General features: G+C 52.6%; 1 protein-coding gene across 7 annotated transcripts in view; it reads right to left on the bottom strand.

Moving 5' to 3' along the window:
* Positions 1-17148, bottom strand: part of ZNF423 (zinc finger protein 423) — a 469528-nt gene that overhangs the window by 171400 nt on the left and 280980 nt on the right. The window contains exon 1 of one of the 7 annotated variants that reach the window (XM_081517252.1): positions 2563-2724. The exons of 5 other annotated variants lie outside the window; for them this stretch is intronic. In XM_081517252.1, coding sequence (XP_081373378.1) covers positions 2563-2575 — 13 coding nt within the window. In that variant the 5' untranslated portion in view covers positions 2576-2724. Of the gene's footprint in view, positions 1-1921; positions 2320-2562; positions 2725-17148 lie in introns of those variants that run through there. One more of the 7 variants, XM_081517251.1, reaches the window with a different exon arrangement.

The following is a 17148-nucleotide window of genomic DNA, read 5'->3' as shown; positions in this document are numbered from 1 at the left end:
CCTCATCAGATGGAGGCCCAGGGGATGGCAGGCAGAGGCTCCAGCTAGCAGCTGAGGGGTTAATGAGCTTGACCACTTGCTTGACCACCTGAGCCCAGAGAGGTCACCCCACAGAGCCTGTCCTGTGTCACAGGTCCCTGGGGTGTTCACATATTGTGGCAGAATGCAACTAGTTCAGTCTTCAGTGTAGCCCTTATTTGTCAGAGAGGAAGAAAGGACATGTGGGGGTGGGAAAGAGGGTGGCAGGGACAGAGGCAGAGTTCAGCTACCCAGCCTCAGCCTGAGCCCCTGAAAAAACCACATTCAAACCAAGGAGACACTGGGAGTGGACAGGAGGGGAGATTTGGAGGTGGGTGGGTATGGGCCTTCTATTTATTCAGACTAGAGCAGAACAAATGGATAGATTTAATAAAATAATACACTAAGAGTCCAAGCTCTTAAAGGTACAGCCTCAGCAGTGTGATTGGGCTGGGATGAAAGGTTTGCATTTTGTCTGGTAAAACTAGGAAAGTGAGTATCTTTGCACACAACACACTAGGGGTGAGAGTGTGTGTGTGTCTTCAAAACTCACCCCAAATCTCCCTACTGACCACCCACAAATGAGCGTGCCCTCCTACGAGGCACACACAGCCAAGTGGCCCCCTTGTAAGTTTTTCTGGGAGGAAGTCAGGCCAGCCAAGCACACACGGCTATCACACTTTCTTGGCCACCGCTGCCCTGCGTTTCTCCTTCCCCTGCCCAAACAGGAACTGATCACTTCCTGTTCATCTTGGGACACTCCTTGCATTCATTCATTCCTTCTCTGGATACTTGCTGACATCCACTCCATCCGTGCCAGGCTGTCTCCGAGTGCTGGTGCAGCAAACACACTGGCCAAGAGAGCCTGGTTCCAGGGGCCTTAGGAGCGTGTCCAGGACGGCTCTTGAGCCAGAGAGCTAGGTTCACAGCCCGGCTCCACCCCTGATCAGCTGTGGTGACCTGGGATCTGTTACTGAACCTCTCTAAGCCCCACCAAGGGGGAAAGTAGACAGAGAACACCTTCTGCCTCCTCTGGCTTTGGTGAGGATTAAATCAGATAATCCAGGTTAAGCAACTCTGGCCCAGTGCCGGGCACACAGGAAATAATGCTCAGCGAATGTATCACCGCATGTTGTTTCCAGATCGGAGGCAGCAAGAGCGGAGGCTGCTGGGCAGACCCCTGGTTAACCGCAGGGCTCCCTGCCCACGGTGGGCCATACCGCCCACTCTCAGTTTACCCTTCCCATGAGCATTTTTTACAATTTCCCAAATCCTCACACACCACCCCAGGGTAGGAGCCACTAACCACGTGTGATAGAGAGAGCGGACCCCACTGTCCTACTTCTGAGCCCATCACAGAACCCAAACACAGAAGAGCCCTCAGAGGGATCCAATTCACTCCCCACCAGCACTTTCATCTCCTCTGCCACAGGTTTGGTTCCTTCCAGTGATGGGGAACTCATTCCTTTCTGAGCTTCCTTAGCAAAAAGAAATGATGTCACCACGAGCCCAAAGAGAGGGCTTGCTGACCACCTCTTGGGAACAGGAATAACAGGATCCCCAACTCCCACCTCCTCTGAGAGGAGACAGAATCGGTCCCCTGTCACGTGGCAGGCACTTTTTTAAAAATAACATTGTCATTTACATGCATCTATTCCTTCAACAAATGTCACCAAGTGTCTACTCTGCAGCCCTGTTCCAGGCTCCAGGGACAGGGTAGCGAGCACAACAGTCTTCGCCTACAATGGAATGAGAGGAGGCTGACGATAAAGCAGTAAATCCATCTGTAGTAAGGCAGGCAGCACGACAAAGACAATATGGAGTAGCGTAAGGACGGAGAGTGAGGGGCTGGGTGGGGTGCTACTGCAGACAGATGATGACAAGGTGGCACTTGAGCACAAACCTGGAGCAAGCAAGGAAGCGAGCCAAGGGACGCGGAGGAAGCGCATTCCAGGAGGGGCCACTAGCGCGCGCAACAGGCCTGAATTCGGAGTGAGCCGCCTTGGGCACGTCCCAAACCTCCATCTTCCTGGATGCTAACACGGGGCTCAGAGTGAAGGCACTTGGCTGCCTTCAGAGATCTCAGACCAAGCTTTCCTTCCCACGGAGACCCACAGTCCAACTCGAGCACCAACTCACTGTGGGACCCGACGCTGGGCTCTCAACCTCTCTGGTCTTGGCTTCAGCAACAGGTAATCAGGGCTGAGCATCCACCCGAGGTCCTCCCCGGCCCACCACTCCGTGCCACGCGCACCCACCATTCCCCTCTACCCACCGCGCCATCCTCACGCCCGCGCCAGCAAAGCCACACAGGATTGGCACGCCTGCCAAAACAGCTATTAACCCAGTAGCCAATAATAACACATTATCCTATCAGTTTGCTTCTGAAACGCTGTGTAACTGCAGAACCCAAGTTTGCCATTTCGGTAGCTTGGTTACAACACAGAGAGAAACGTGCTGGTTCCTTCCCACGGAGAACAAGTGGCTGGCCACAAGAAACAGCCGCTTCCCACCGAGCCCCCACCGCCCCCCACCCTGCCCCACCGGCAGGCCCCATGCCAATCCATCGGGAATCATGGTCCGGTGATCCATAGTCAGAGGCTTGTCTCGGTGTCCTCTTGGCGTGTCTCCCAATGATGGAAGAGGAGACCAATGCCTGGGAGGTAACGGCTCGAGGCCACGCTGGCCTCGTGGGTGGCAAGGTCAGGCCCAGAAGGCGGCACGCGGGCCACCTCCTAGCCGCCAGCCAGGAACCGGGGCAGGAAGTGGGGCAGAGGTGAGGGCGTGGGACGGGACAGGAGCCAAGGTGCCTAGGGGCCAACAAGTGCTCCGGCCCAAAGGGCACGCAGACCATCGGGGATGCCAGCCAGCCTCCTCGGCAGAGACGGGGGAGCCCTTAGGCCACCGGACGGACACAGAGAAGGGCAGGGGGGAACTGAGGAGAGCTATGCCAGACCTGGAAATCAGGGTGCTTCCAAGAGGGCCACCCCCACCCCCACACTGCAGGACCCGACGCAGATCTGACACCCCGGCCAACAGTGCCTCCGAGGCCCTCACTTCTTCTCTCCCAGTCCAGGAAAAACAGCTCCCTTCTTTCTGGGTTAGATTCCACTCTGAGCGAAGGTTCAGACATTCAGCTTCCCAAGGAGCCAGGAGCCTCTAAGGGGACTCTTGGCGTTCCGGTGCAGACACCAGCCTGTTTTATCCATTCTTCCCCTCCAGCCCCGCCCCTCCGCTTACCTCTCCCCCCTGCTCACCGGGACATCCCAGGATAAATTGTTTGATGCCCCCGCTCCGGGCACCCAGCAGCCGGGCAGGCGAGGGCTGGAAAAGCGCTTCCCACTGCCCCGCTGGTGACCTCAGCCCCGGGACTCATCCCCACCCTCCGCCTCAGCCGGGGGGAAAGGATGGGCCCAGCGTGGCTGCTCCCGCCGCCTTGGCGGGGAATCCAGCTAGTGGGGAAAGGAAGGGCCTCGGGGAGGGAGTGGGGGAGGAGACAGAGGAGGCCAAAGGCTGGGCCACTCGGCCAGATGCTGACCCAGTTGAGGGCCCCAGACCCCAGGGGGGCCCGGGAAGCTCTGACTCTCCGCCAGCCCTGGGATTCCTGCAGAGATGAGGGGCCGGGGCAGCCCTGCTCCAGCGCTTGTCCCTGAGGCTGGGGTTAAAGGAGGAACACAGGGCTGCCAGGACAGGGTGGGGGACAGCCCCTCAGAGGCCCTGGGTGGGGTGGGTGGGGTGCCGTCTGCGGGAAGGAGCGCTCAGCAAATGGAAACCAGGCCCCAGAAACTGGCCCAGCCACAGCGGCTGCAGGCTCCAGGGAAAACCCCGCCGCTCACGGAAAGGTGCCCCAACCCCAGAGGAAGACGTGTTAAAAAATGAGAAAGCAGGGAGGGGGCCAGGAGCTGAGGCAAGAGTGGGGGTGGCCATCGGCTGTGTCCACACAAGCCCCCCTTTTCCGTGCTCCGAGCACCTCCAGGGCTGGCCCATTATCCTCCAAGGCCGGCTGGCCCGCAAGTGCTGTAAAAAGCCAGCTCACGGAGCGATTTTCCTCCCTTTGCCTCCCTCTGCGGCCTTTGGTCAGGTTTCCAGCAGAGCTGGGCCAGAGCTTCATCCTGGCCCTGGAAATCAGCATCATGCTGGGACGGGCAAGCGTGGGTTCCCACCACGCTCATTTTTCAAGATTTGGCCCTCAACACTGACTCCTCAGCCCTCATCAGTGAGAAAAGAGGTCACTGGAAGGGGGCGGGCCAGGGACATACAGCTCTGGATGACAATTTGAAATCGGTTGGACTCCAGGGTCCTGACATCAAGAGCCTGGTCTGTAGTGAGATGCTGGAGAGGGTGTGAAGAAAAGGGAACCTTCCTACACTGTTGGTGGGAATGTAAATTGGTACAGATATGATGCAAAACAGCATAGACATTCCTCAAAAAACTAAAAATACAGTTACCATATGATCTGGCAATCTTGCTCCTGGGCATATATCCAGAAAAAAGCTCTGATTCAAAGGTACATGCACCCCAATGTTCACAGAAGCATTATTTACAATAGCCAAGACACAGAAACAACCTAAATGTCCATTAACAGAGGAATGAATAAAGAAGATGTGGTACATATATACGGTGGAGTATTACTCAGCCATAAAAAAGAATGAAATAATGACATTTGCAGCAACATAGATGGGCCTAGAGATTATCATACTAAGTGAAATAAGTCAGGAAGAGTAAGATACATATCACTTATATGCAGAATCTAAAATATGAAATGAATGAACTTATTTGCAAAACAGAAACAGACTCACAGAAACAAACTCACAGACATAAAGAACAGACTTGTGGTGGCCAAGGGGTCGGAGGGATGGATTTAGAGTTTGGGATTATCAGAGGCAAACTATTATAGAGAAAATGGATAAGCAACAAGGTCCTACTGTATAGCACAGGGAACTATATTCAATATCCTGTGATAAGCCATAATGGAAAAGATTATGAAAAATATATATATATAACCAAAACACTTTTCTGTATACCAGAAACTAATACAACACAGTAAATCAACTATACTTCAATAAAAAAAAACATATAAAAAAAAAGAGCTTGGTGTGTACTGGCGTTCAGTAAGTGCAGATGTCATCTACCCATTCACCCATTCATTTCTTCAACAGATGTTGAGGTTGTGTTTAGGAACACTTTGGTGCTAGAGGTGTGAGGGGAGATAACGCAGGCATGATTCCTGCCCTACGGAGTTCACAGCCTCCTGAAAGAGACAGACATTCTCCATGTGCTGACATCTGCTACGACTGGAGAAGTCCCCAGGGCGGTGGGAGAATGGGGACTGGGGTGCAAGCGAGCTGCGTAGAAAAAGCAACCTGTGTGTTGAGACCAGTAGGATGAATAAGAATCAGCCAAGGAAAGGAAGCAGGGATGGGGACAGAGGTCCAGGCAGCAGCCCCAGCACGCGCGAAGGCCTAAAGGTGAGATTCAAGTCTTGGATCACTTCTACTAAATCTCGAGTTCCTCTCTCCCAGCCCTGGTGGGTGGCCCATCTCAGCAGCTCTGAACTCCCTCCCCACTTCCAGACCGGGGAGACCCCCACTGGTACCTCTGGCGGCTAAGCCCATATTCAAGGCCTTTTCTCCCAGCTGAAGTTCTTATTTGAAATGTTTTCACATGTTTATTTTTGAAGGAGGTTGGGAAGAGAAAAGGGAGTCCTGAAGGTCTTTTACTTTTCAGAAAAAAAATTTAATAAATAAATAGAGCCTCAAGAAAAGGGCATGGAAAGGTCTCTGCATCTGTAACCACTGAACAAATTAAAATTAGCTCATTTAATCAGCTCCTAATGGCCTGGCTGTCCCGAGTGGGCCCTGGAACACAGCAAACTTCATAGCAGAAACGCGCGGGCCAATGTCAGTTTATCCTACAACAAAGGGATTTTCTAAATAGCGCGATCAAAATGCAGCGAAGGCAGGGGAGAGCTGGGGAGACAGAACTCGGCCCCCCAGATCTTGGTGGGCCCCCACCTCCCCACTTTGTCCCTTTGAACGGAATTGTTCTCTCGGCTTTTGTTCTAATTATCCAAACATATGTGTAACTCTGTTCTACAAAGTGGGTTTTAGCCAGCAAAGGAGGTTACCACTTGCCCCCACCACACATTCCTGGGGTCCCACATCGTCAACATCTCCCTCTCCCCCATTACCTCCAGCCTCCCAGGCATGCACAAACACACATACAGACACACACACCTACACACACGGCAGTCACATACCCACACGGTTCTGCAAAAAGTCACACGTCACGTACAGTTCCACATACATAGTTCTATGTGTGCAGTTCTATGCATGCACAATTATATGCAGACAGTTACTCTACCACACACACAGGCACACTGCTCTCAGGTTCCTCTCTAACAGCTGCAGCGGGGAGGTGCAGCTCACCGGACCCCCAGGGAGGGCTGCTGTGCACACACCTGAGGCCCAGGCTGGTAGCAAGGACTCTTATTTCCCTGGAGTGGTTTCTCCACATAACCTGCCACCTGGGCTAAGTCATTAGGGCAACTGAGGAAGGGGAGCAAGAGGCCAAGGAAGAGGAGCCAGGGCCAAGAGGAAGAAGGGGGTGCCTGGTGCCAGGGCAAGCCTGGGCCAGCGGCCACTCCCAGACCTGGTGGGGAGGCTGGAACAAGGCTCCTCCGCCAATGCCAAGCTTATCTTCTAGCCGGCCGACCTGCAGCCCTAGAGCCCTAGGTGCTCAGCCCCATGGGTCATCAGTTAAGTCTGGGTTCGCCCTAGCTCCACCAATCACTAGCTCTGAGCCTTCACTTCCTCCTCCATAAAACGGGAAGAAGCACCAGCCCCAGGGAAACTCCATGCTGACTAAATTGGAGAATGCAGCACACTGCCCAGTACAGAACAAACTGCATCAACCTTTGCCACCGCTTCCATTATACCCAAGGGCTTGGTGACCCAGGAGGGGGTCAGCCGGTGAGTTGGTGACACAACCAGAAGACAGCTAGTCATCTCATAGTTTTCACTGTCTTACCCAACCCCAATCCCTCGAGTGAAGGAGGGGGAATTTAAAAAGTAGATCAAAGACATTAAACAGGGTGTGGTGAGGAGGACATGGCAACCTGCTCCAGTATTCTTGCCTGGAGAATCCCATGGACAGAGAAGCCTGATGGGCTACAGCCCATGGGGTCACAAAGAGTCGGATCCGACTGAAGGGACTTAGCACGCATGCAAGGATGAAATGACCAGGACGATGGGAGTCTGGGAAGGTTCTGACTTGAACAGCAGCAACCTAGGTATGTGCCAATGTCATCCTCAAGTCACAGAAATGGAAACCTGGCTCTCTGCAGCAAGCGGTTTGCAAACAAGTCTGCCTGGATCAAGGCCGCATCCCTGCCCCTTCCCATGACAACAGTTTCTGCAGAGCCTGCTCTCCAAACTGCATGTCCACCTGGAGGACCCACAGTGGAAACCCACAGCTGAGGACCATCTCCAGTGAGCAGCTCTTGGGACGGGAGGATCAGGCCACTCAACCCACCCCAGACCCAGGAGGGCAGCCCTTCCCCACAGTGGCTCATGAAGGCCTCAATATCCCCGGACCTCCCATGTCGAAGAGAGGTCAGGAACGGTCCCTGCCCATGTCACAGACTTGGAAACGGAGGCCCAGAAACAGTGCAGGTGGGAGACTCAAGCTGCCACAGCTCCCAGGTGACTCCCAATGGGAGCTGAGTCTGCAAGGCTGGAGTCATCCCAGGCTGGGACTCCTACCCTCCCAGCCCAGCTCTCATCCAGGCAGTTCCTGAGACCTGTTCTACAGGACCCCCAAGGAGTGTTCAGAAAACGGACCTCGACGTGGTTCCAGCCAGCAGGTTCCACTGCGTTGGTAGTGGCTGTGACCAGTCCTATAGGAATCCCCATCTCCATCTGACTGGCAGGGCCCAGGCCCAGGAGACTCAGAACCACCTGAGGCAGCCTCAGAATGGGCAGCGAGACCTGGGAAACAAGCTCCGGTGTCACCAATGCCTACAGATCCCACATCCTGCAGGCTCTCCCAGCTCTGCCCCCATCAAGCCCCAGGCCACCCAGGAGACAAGAAGCATGGGCAGTGGAGGTCAAATGCACGGACTTGGGTTGAAGCTTGGCCCTGTCACATGCGTGCTGTGTGACCTGGGGAAAGTGACCTCCCCTCTCTGAGCCACAAACCTCAACTGTAAAATGAAGACAGTGAAAAGGGATGCCTCTCTCACAGACTTAATGATGGAAGGGAATGCTGTCTGGCAAGTGTCTAGCTCAGCACCTGCCCCCAGGCCCAGTTGGTAGCCCTTAGTAACCTCAGGGAGTGTGGTAGAGGGAGAAACAAGCTCAGGGAATGTGGTAGGGGAAAAAAGGAGGGCCTCAAATTCGACTCATCTCCTCCACCAGCATCCACAGAGCCCTAGGCCAACACACACAATGGGCAGGATAAGGGGCACCCTTCCTCTTTCAGATTCAGCAGGACAAGTGTCCCCATAGACTCAGGCTCACACTCCCCTCCAGTGTCCCTGAACCAAGCCCAGTAGACAGCTAATGGGGCGGTCCAGAGCATGCGGCCCAGCCAGGCTGACACAGGAGGGTGGACCCAGAGGCCCCTCAGAGAGCCCCGGGTTTCACTCTCTTACGATAAGGACTCAGAAGGGAACCACAAGAGAAGAAAAAAGACTTGGCAGTCTTGCCCCCACCTGCCGCCGTGTCACACCACACGCAGACGCCCGGCTGGTCTTGCCTCCACGCCCCTGCCCTGAGCCTCAGTTTCCACTCACTGGACTCTGGTCACCTCGCAGGGCTGCAGTGAGGGTCAGAGGAGAACGGAGCCTGTGTGGATGCTCTGCAAACTGCCCCCTGCGGACCCACAGGTGGGATCACTGGGGAGGAGTGGGTGAGAGGCCCAGGGCAGGCACAACCTCCCGGCCCTCCTACATCTGGGCTGTGGCCACAGGAGAAGGAGGAGTGCTAGGATGGGCTGCTCCCTCCAGGGCCCCAAATGCAGGCAGCATGCAGGCAGCCGGCTGCTCCAGCTATCTGCCTCCGTCCTGGCCAGCGCAGAGAGAAGTGGCCACCCAACCCAGCACATGGCACACAGTAGGCATCTGGTCAGGGTTTTCCTAACCTCTAACCCTCGGACAACCTGCTTCTGCAAAACAGACCAGGGCAGATGTCCACAAGGGCTCCCCACAAAGACAGAACACAGAATCTGCGCTCATCCATGCTCAGACATCAGACCCCACGGGCCACGGCCCAGGAAGGCTGGGGTGGGGGTGTCTGCCCACTCACAGGCCACCAGGGATGCCCCTACCTGCCCAGCTCCACCAGCAGAGAGGCTCAGATGAAAGAAACCATCCAGCTAGGGGGACGAGACTCTGGGCCCTGAATTCCAGTCCTGTCCCACTCTGCCTCCTGTGCCATCGGCAACAAGGGCCCTCCTTTCTCTGACACTTGGCTTCCCTGAGCGCTCCAGCTCCCCCTGCCTCAAAAGCCGTGAAACTCCGGTGACACAGCACACTGCCTCGCTCCAAGCCAAAGTAGGCTACAATTAATCAGAAGCAGGAATTTTCTTAATTGCTGGGTTTTACAACCCAAATAGAAGAGATAAAGTACAGCTAGTTGACAACGCTGGCTTGAGGCAAGACAGTTAAAGCATCTTTTGTGTTTGGGAGGAGGGGGAGCTCTTTGAAAAGCTGGTGTGGTGTGAATGGACTGCACCTGGAGGACAGAGCCGAGGCACTGCCCCGTGAGAAAAATGTTCAATTCCCTTAGGGAGTCAGGCCAGAAACACTGGGGGGGCAAGCATCTCAAAGGACACCTCTTATGGGGGAGTAAAAGAGAAATGTGTAAATAAAGGGAGGTTCACCTCCAATTTTCCTAATTGCCTTCCTACACAGGCACATGCCGTTCCACATCCCACAGCCTCTTCAGAAGGTGGTGTCGGAGCCAATAGGATTCCCAAGACTAGGAAGACCGAGCATCCTCATTAGCCGCTCCGGGCCGCCCGGGGGCATCAGAGAAATGGTGTCAGCAGGCACCAGGCAATGCCCCTCCAACACGAGGACGGCTGCCACCCGGGGGGAGGCGGAGGACGATGTGTGAAGGGGTTCCTTCAGGCCCAGGATCTTTCAGGGAGCTGCAGAACTGGCAGCAGCCACCTCCGAAACAGACACAAACCATGGGCAGGGAATCCGGTGGCCAGCCCCTGGGGTCGGGTCAAGAGTCAGCCCTTCCTGCATGTCCTAAACACAAATCAACCTGCTATGGGGCATCCCACCTCCTATCCAGGTGCACCAGCCATGCCATGAGGGACAGAGGTCGAGCAACGCTGTTCTGTTGATGAGATCGAAGGACAGCTCTACGCAATGCCGACTGAGCAGTATTCTGTGTGTGAAGCCCCGTACACCTTGCACATGCCGGTCTACAATCCCGTACCCTAAACCCTCAAAGCCAGACATATTCCAGGATCCAGACTTCTTCAGGTTCTAGAAAAGTAACAGAGTGCCTTTCCTTGGTATCTGGGAACACCTCAGAAGCAACTGAGCATACTGATATTCCTGCAGCAAAATGTAATTCACCACCATAAATTAAATTCTATAATTTAATGGTTCACATCAGCCAGGTCAAATTTTGCTGCTAAATGAGTTGTTGATTTTCTGTCGCTAAGTCGTGTCTGACTCTTTGTGACCCCATCTACGCCAAGCTTCCCTGTCCTTCACTACCTCCAGGAGTTTGCTCAAACTCGTGTCCATTGAGTCAGTGATGCCATCCAACATCTCATCCCCTATCTTCCCCTTCTCCTCCTGACTTCAATCTTTCCCAGCATCAGGGTCTTTTCCAATGAGTCAGCTCTTTGTATCAAGTGGCCAACATATTGGAGCTTCAGCTTCAGTATGAGTCCTTCCAATGAAGATTCAGGGTTGATCTCCTTTAGGATTGACTGGTTTGATCTCCTTGCTGTCCAAGGGACTCTCAAGAGTCTTCCAGCACCACCGTTCAAAAGCATCAATTCCTCAGTGTTTAGTCTTCATTATGGTCCAACTATAATATCCATACACGACTACTGGAAAAACCATAGCTTTGACTAGATGGACCAAAAACTTCCGGTTTCAGGCTTTCTGGAATTCAGAATAGTGAATAAGGGATTCAGGACCGATACTATACAATCCATGGAATTATCTGGGCCAGAATACTAGAGTGGGTAGCCATTCCCTTCTCTAGGGGATCTTTCCAACCCAGGGATTGAACCCAGGTATCCAGCATTGCGGGTGGATTCTTTACCAGCTGTCTTTAATCTTCCCAGTGACACTGTGGGGGAGAATTCGCTGTAATTCCTCCTTTCCAGAAGAGGAAAGTGAAGCACAGGGAAGTTAAGAGCAATTTCCCTACAGTGACAGAGCATGTAAGTGGGGGAGCCCCCAGCCGCCTGGCCTGAGGGTCCGTGCTCTCCACCCCAGGAAGTCCTGACCAAAGTATTGAATCGTGGTTTAAAAACTTCCTGAGAAAAAACCACTCAAGCATATGTGAATGTACCCAGTCCACCCCATTATGTGTGCAGTATTTGGGCTACCCCACCAGGAGGCGCCCTACCTGGAGGCTACCCAGACCCTGAGGGCACCCCGCACCTGCCAGGGTCCTTCCTAGAGCCCAGAAGCCCAGGGGTAGGTTTCCACCAGCAGGTGAGACTCCCAACCCCGCCCAGGTAATTACTTCCCACCTGACACATTCTGCACAGATCATTTTACCTACAGCAAACATGCTAAACACATCTCCTGTCTAGGAGAAATGGGCCACAGGGTAATCCCATTTGACAGAGACCAGGGTTTCTGGGTCTGGAACATCCCCTAGAGGAGGAAAATGGCAACCTACTCCAGTATTCTTGCCTGGAGAATCCCATGGACAGAGGAGCCTGGTGAGCTACAGTCCACGGTGTCAAAGAGTCAGACACGACTGAAGCTGACCGAGCACAAAAAGTACAAGGGCTTCTAGCTGGACTCCCAAGGGGTAGGGACCCCATCTCTTCCAAAAAATGTGCAAACCCCACAACTCCTCAGGTAGAGCCCTGGTCGTCTCTGACTTCTCTTCCTCGGCAATTTTTTTCAGTTGCAGGGAAAGATTGCTGTATAAGCAAAATCCTGATGCCCTATTACCAAATAATTACATGATAATTTCGTAGGCATTAAGATGCGTGGTGTCCAGCCCGAACAGAAGCCACCCTGGACGGTGAGTGCTTGTTAAAGAGAACTCCAGCATTGAGAAAGACCCCCCAGCTGCAGTGCTGGCCTGTTCTTTCTCTGCTCTGATTTCTAATTAAAAATTAAAGCAGGCACCTTTCTTCAGAAATCCAATTAGAGAGAAGCATCAAACTGATGGGCCAAAGCAAGCACATGTGTGCAAATACATATGGGGACACGTGTGTGTACTTGCACACACACGTGCAGGCACCAACTCTCCTTCCTGCCTCAGCAGCAAATCCCAATCCCGTCTTCCGTTCAATCAGCACGGATGGCGGTAGTGGTGGTGGTTTAGTTGCCAAGTCATGTCTAACTCTTGTGACCCCAAGGCTGTAGCTGCCAGGCTCCTGTCCATGGGATTTTCTAGGCATGAGGACTCACCAGTTTCTGGGCACAGCACGTGATCAAGAGGAAACAACCCCGAGCCTGTGCCTTCAGGAACTTATTCTTTAAAGGAGACTGAGGAAAGGGCACGAGAAAAAGGCAGACCACGGCGGACCATGAAAAGGGTCTTGTTAGGCGGAAGTCAGGTCTGGCTGGCCGATCACGGACGCCACCATGGGGCAGACAGACCTCATGCTGGTTCTTAATTTATGGGGAAAAAATAAAAACCCAAGGGGCAGGTAGACAGAACATTCTGAGCAGAGGAAATAGCAAGGGCAAGAAAGACAGCCGGCATGAGAATGGAAGTTATTCCAGTAGATAGATGGATAGTTAGAGAGATAGATAGATAATAGGTAGATGTCAATATTACCTGTTACATGCACTTTTATCTTATGTAAATTGAGCTATGCATTCAGCAAAAAGACAGAAATAGCCTGTGATTCTATGCTATCAGAGAGCAGGCACCCAGGAAGAGTCGAGTTGAACATAACTTTGCTCTTCCATCCATCAATTTATGTCCCATCAGCCTCTCCTACCACGGGCGCCTCAATCACAGTGTCCACAGGACTTTCAGTGTATATACAACCAGTACACAGAGTGCTCTCGGCTGGGTTGTTGCTGTTTAAGTCGCTCAGTCATGTCTGACTCTTTCGTGACCCCACAGACTGTAGCCCGCCAGGCTTCTCTGTCCATGGGATTCTCCAGGCAAGAACACTGGAGTGGGTTGCCATGCCCTCCTCCAGGTGATCTTCCCGACCCAGGGATCGAACTTGCATTTCCTGCTTGGCAGAAGGATTGTTTACCACTGAGTCACCAGGGAAGCCCACTTGGGTAGCAGGGTGGGTATCAGCCCAATTTATGTCCCCAACAAGCATCAGTGGTCCTGCCATGTGTATATGTGTTGCTGCCGAAGTGCATACAGAGCACTGTTCTACTTTACAAGTAAGGACAGCAAGGTTTGAAGAGCTGATGCCACTGTGCTGCAATCACAGAGGGGCAGAGTCTACGTCTGATCCCAGGCAGCATGGCCCCAGAGTCCAACCTCGGGACCACTAGACAGAGAGCAACATGAATAAAGTGGTATTTCAACAAAATCATCAGGCAACGGCCTGTGAGTGGGATGGGACAAAGAGAGAGCAGAGACCAGATGCCCAGGGAAGCCAATGCAACAGCCCAGCCTGGAGGTGCTAAGGGGTGGACTCTAAGAATGAGGCCTCAGAACAGACTGATGGCAGAGAGAGGGGCGTCTAGAGTGGCAGGAGGTCTAGCATCTAAGTGAAGAGATTGTCTTCAATAAAGTACAATCTGTGAGCTACTGGTGACCAACTTTTCTTAGGAAGGAATCACCCCAGTCCTTCCCCACCAGTCATCACCATCCCTTCCCCACTTCTCTCTTGATGGGAGAAAACACTACCATCCCAGGAAACCCTGAGAAGATTATCCTTCCCACCACCCAGATGGACAGGATGGTAGATAGACAACTTAGAACTGCTCAAGGCAGAGGGGGAGGTGTAAACACCTGTGGTGTGAGTATTCATCTTCCCCTGAAATGATGCCATGCATTTCCTCATGCCAACATTACAGGACTATGGGAAGAGTACTAGGAACAGAGTCAACATTTCCAGCCAGTCTACTAACATGCTGTGTGACCCTGGAGACATCACTCAACCTCTCCGAGCCTTGGTTGCCCTTATCTATTGAGTCACACACACAATAAACATGTACACATGTCCTGTTATGTGCCAGGTACTGGGTTGGAAGTAGAGAGAGGACAGTCAGTCCTACAGGACTCATGGGGCCAAAGCCCGCCCTGGATACCATGTCGGGAGTTGCATGTCCCCACCCATGTGCTGGAATGATTGCCCTGGTCATCTGTGACTCGGTGGGGGTGGGGAGGAGTCTTGGGAATTCTAGACAGTTCAGCCACTCCCAGAATCCCCTATCTGCTGGGCCCATGCCCAGCACCAGGGACAGCCTGCCGCCCCACCACTCCATGGCTCCATCGGCCAGGACCAGGCACGTGGAAGCTCGCGAGCCTGGCAGACACGGCCTCTGCCACCACGGCTGCCACCGCCCCGCCCCCTCCTGCCAGCTGCCTTTGCGCCTGCTGCCGCCGCTGCTCATTTCCAGGCAAATGTTCTAGTTAATTAAAACACACCCAAGTGCTCACACGCACATGAAGCCAAGCTACAAAATCTGCTCTACCCAACTGCAGCTTCTTTTCTCCAGCCTGGGATCCACACTGGCAAGGAAGGTTTCCAAAGCTGCTGTTATTGGCACCAAGGTTTCGCTTGTACAGTCCTACTGGGCACACAGGCTTATATACAAGGCATGTGCAGGTGCACGTGTGTCCATGCACACACACACATTCATTCTTGCTCCACACAAACATGTATGCAGGGTGTGACACACATATACTGATGTACACAAACGTGTACATGCTCGCACATACATGCACACACCCACCGTGCTCCCTCCTCCAGGAGGTCTGCTCCAGCTACACTGACCCTCCAACTCATAACATCAGCCATAATTAATAAATAAACACTCAGAGCAGGAGAGGATGAATGAACTGATAGATGACTCAACTGATGCTTGATGCCTCCAGCAATCGGGAACAGCACAGCTCTGGCCCTGAGCCCCGTTTGGGTGTTCGCTGGATCAGTAGAGTAGACTGAATTCCCCAGGGAAAGAGGATCCAGGAGGGTACAATTTCTTGCACTTCCACCTCCACTGTGGAGCTCTGCCAGGCACTAACTAGGATCCATGGACACGCGTATGAGTGTACACCTATGATGTGTACGGCCCATGTCAACAGAAAACTCACCTTCCCAGATCTGGACATCCAAAACAACCAGGAGCTGTGAGAGAGAGATCTGACCATCAAGGCCAGGAGATGGAAAGCAGCTTCCTTCAATGGGACTGAGCTCCAAGAAAGGCAGCAGAGTGTCTGGGGGTCCATGGGACTTCCTAGCGTTCTGGGCCTAAGATGGGTACACAGCCATCAGAAGGCAAGTGACTCTAGCTGATAAAACAGCCAGGATGAAACAGCTAGCTATCTGCCCCAGCACTCATTTCTAGCACACTTCAAGTCCACTGAGATCACTTTGCTGGTAGGAACCAGGAACAATCACATTCTTGATGAGGGTTTGACAGTCATGCAAGAATTCAGTCACTTAGAGCCCTGGATGAGGCCTGGCAAGGATTTCTGTTCAAGGAGAAGGGGGCAGCTGTTCTGGGTACCTCAAATTGCATCACATGGACAACAGACCATCTAATTCATGCCATGTGGCTGGCAAAGCTCTCTGTGGAGAGTATAGACATAGCTTTTGAAAGGGTGTTTGGAAAGGAATGAAGACAGTGGCCCAGCAGACATCTCAGTCACCCACTCAAACTATGCTCCTGGACCAACAACTCAGCATTGCCTGGGAGTTTATGAGCAGGGCAGCATTCCAGGCCCCATCTGGACCCGATGAATCAGAACCTGCATTTTACAACAATCCATGAAATTAAAAGATGCTTGCTCCTTGAAAGAAAAGTTATGACAAACCTAGACAGCGTATTAAAAAGCAGAGACATCACTTTGCCAACAAAGGTTCATCTAGTCAAAGCTATCGTTTCTCCAGTAGTCATGTGTGGATGTGAAGAGTTGGACCATAAAGAAGGCTGTGTGTGTGTGCTTAGTTGCTCAGTCATGTCTGACTCTTTGAGATCCCATGGACTGTAGTCCACCAGGCTCTTCTGTCCATGGGGATTCTCCAGGCAGGAATACTGGAGTGGGTTGCCATGCCCTCCTCCAGGGGATCTTCCCAACCCAGGGATCAAACCCAGGTCTCCCTCATTGCAGGCTGAGCACCAAAGAATTGATGGTTTCGAAGTGTGGTGCTGGAGAAGACTCTTGAGTGTCTCTTGGACTGCAAGGAGATCCTAACAGTCAATCCTAAAGGAAATCAACCCTGAATATTCACTGGAAGGACTGATGCTAAAGCTGAAGCTCCACGACTTTGGCCACCTGATGTGAAGAGCTGACTCACTGGAAAAGACTCTGATGCTGGCAAACATTGAAGGCAGGAGGAGAAGGGAAGAGATGGTTGGATGGCATCATCCAACAAAGAATGAGATGGTTGGATGGCATCGTCGACTCAATGGACACGAGTTTGAGCAAACTCCAAGAGATAGTGAAGTACACGGAAGCCTGGCATGCTGCCGTCTGTGATGTAGTAAAGGGTCGGACGTGACTGAGCAACTGAACAACAATTAGTAATGGTTATCTAAAAGCGAAATGAAAATATACTTCTTTCTTTAAATTTATGTGTTCAAACAGCTATTAAGTTCTCAGGACATAAGTACTTGTTATTTGCACCTGACTCTTTGAACAAAGGGAACTATTAAGTAATTCTTTTGGTTTAGAGGTACCCTGAAAAAAAAAAATCACAGACGCTAAGGTATTATGAACCAAGAAAGCTGAGAACCTCTGAACTCTGTATACGGTGTGG

Source organism: Giraffa tippelskirchi, chromosome 7 (genome assembly GCF_054371585.1).
Source record: "Giraffa tippelskirchi isolate mGirTip1 chromosome 7, T2T-mGirTip1v1.2.pri, whole genome shotgun sequence".
Taxonomy (NCBI): domain Eukaryota; kingdom Metazoa; phylum Chordata; class Mammalia; order Artiodactyla; family Giraffidae; genus Giraffa; species Giraffa tippelskirchi.
Note: the sequence above shows the minus strand (reverse complement) of the source record. Positions and strands in the feature narration are given on the sequence as shown.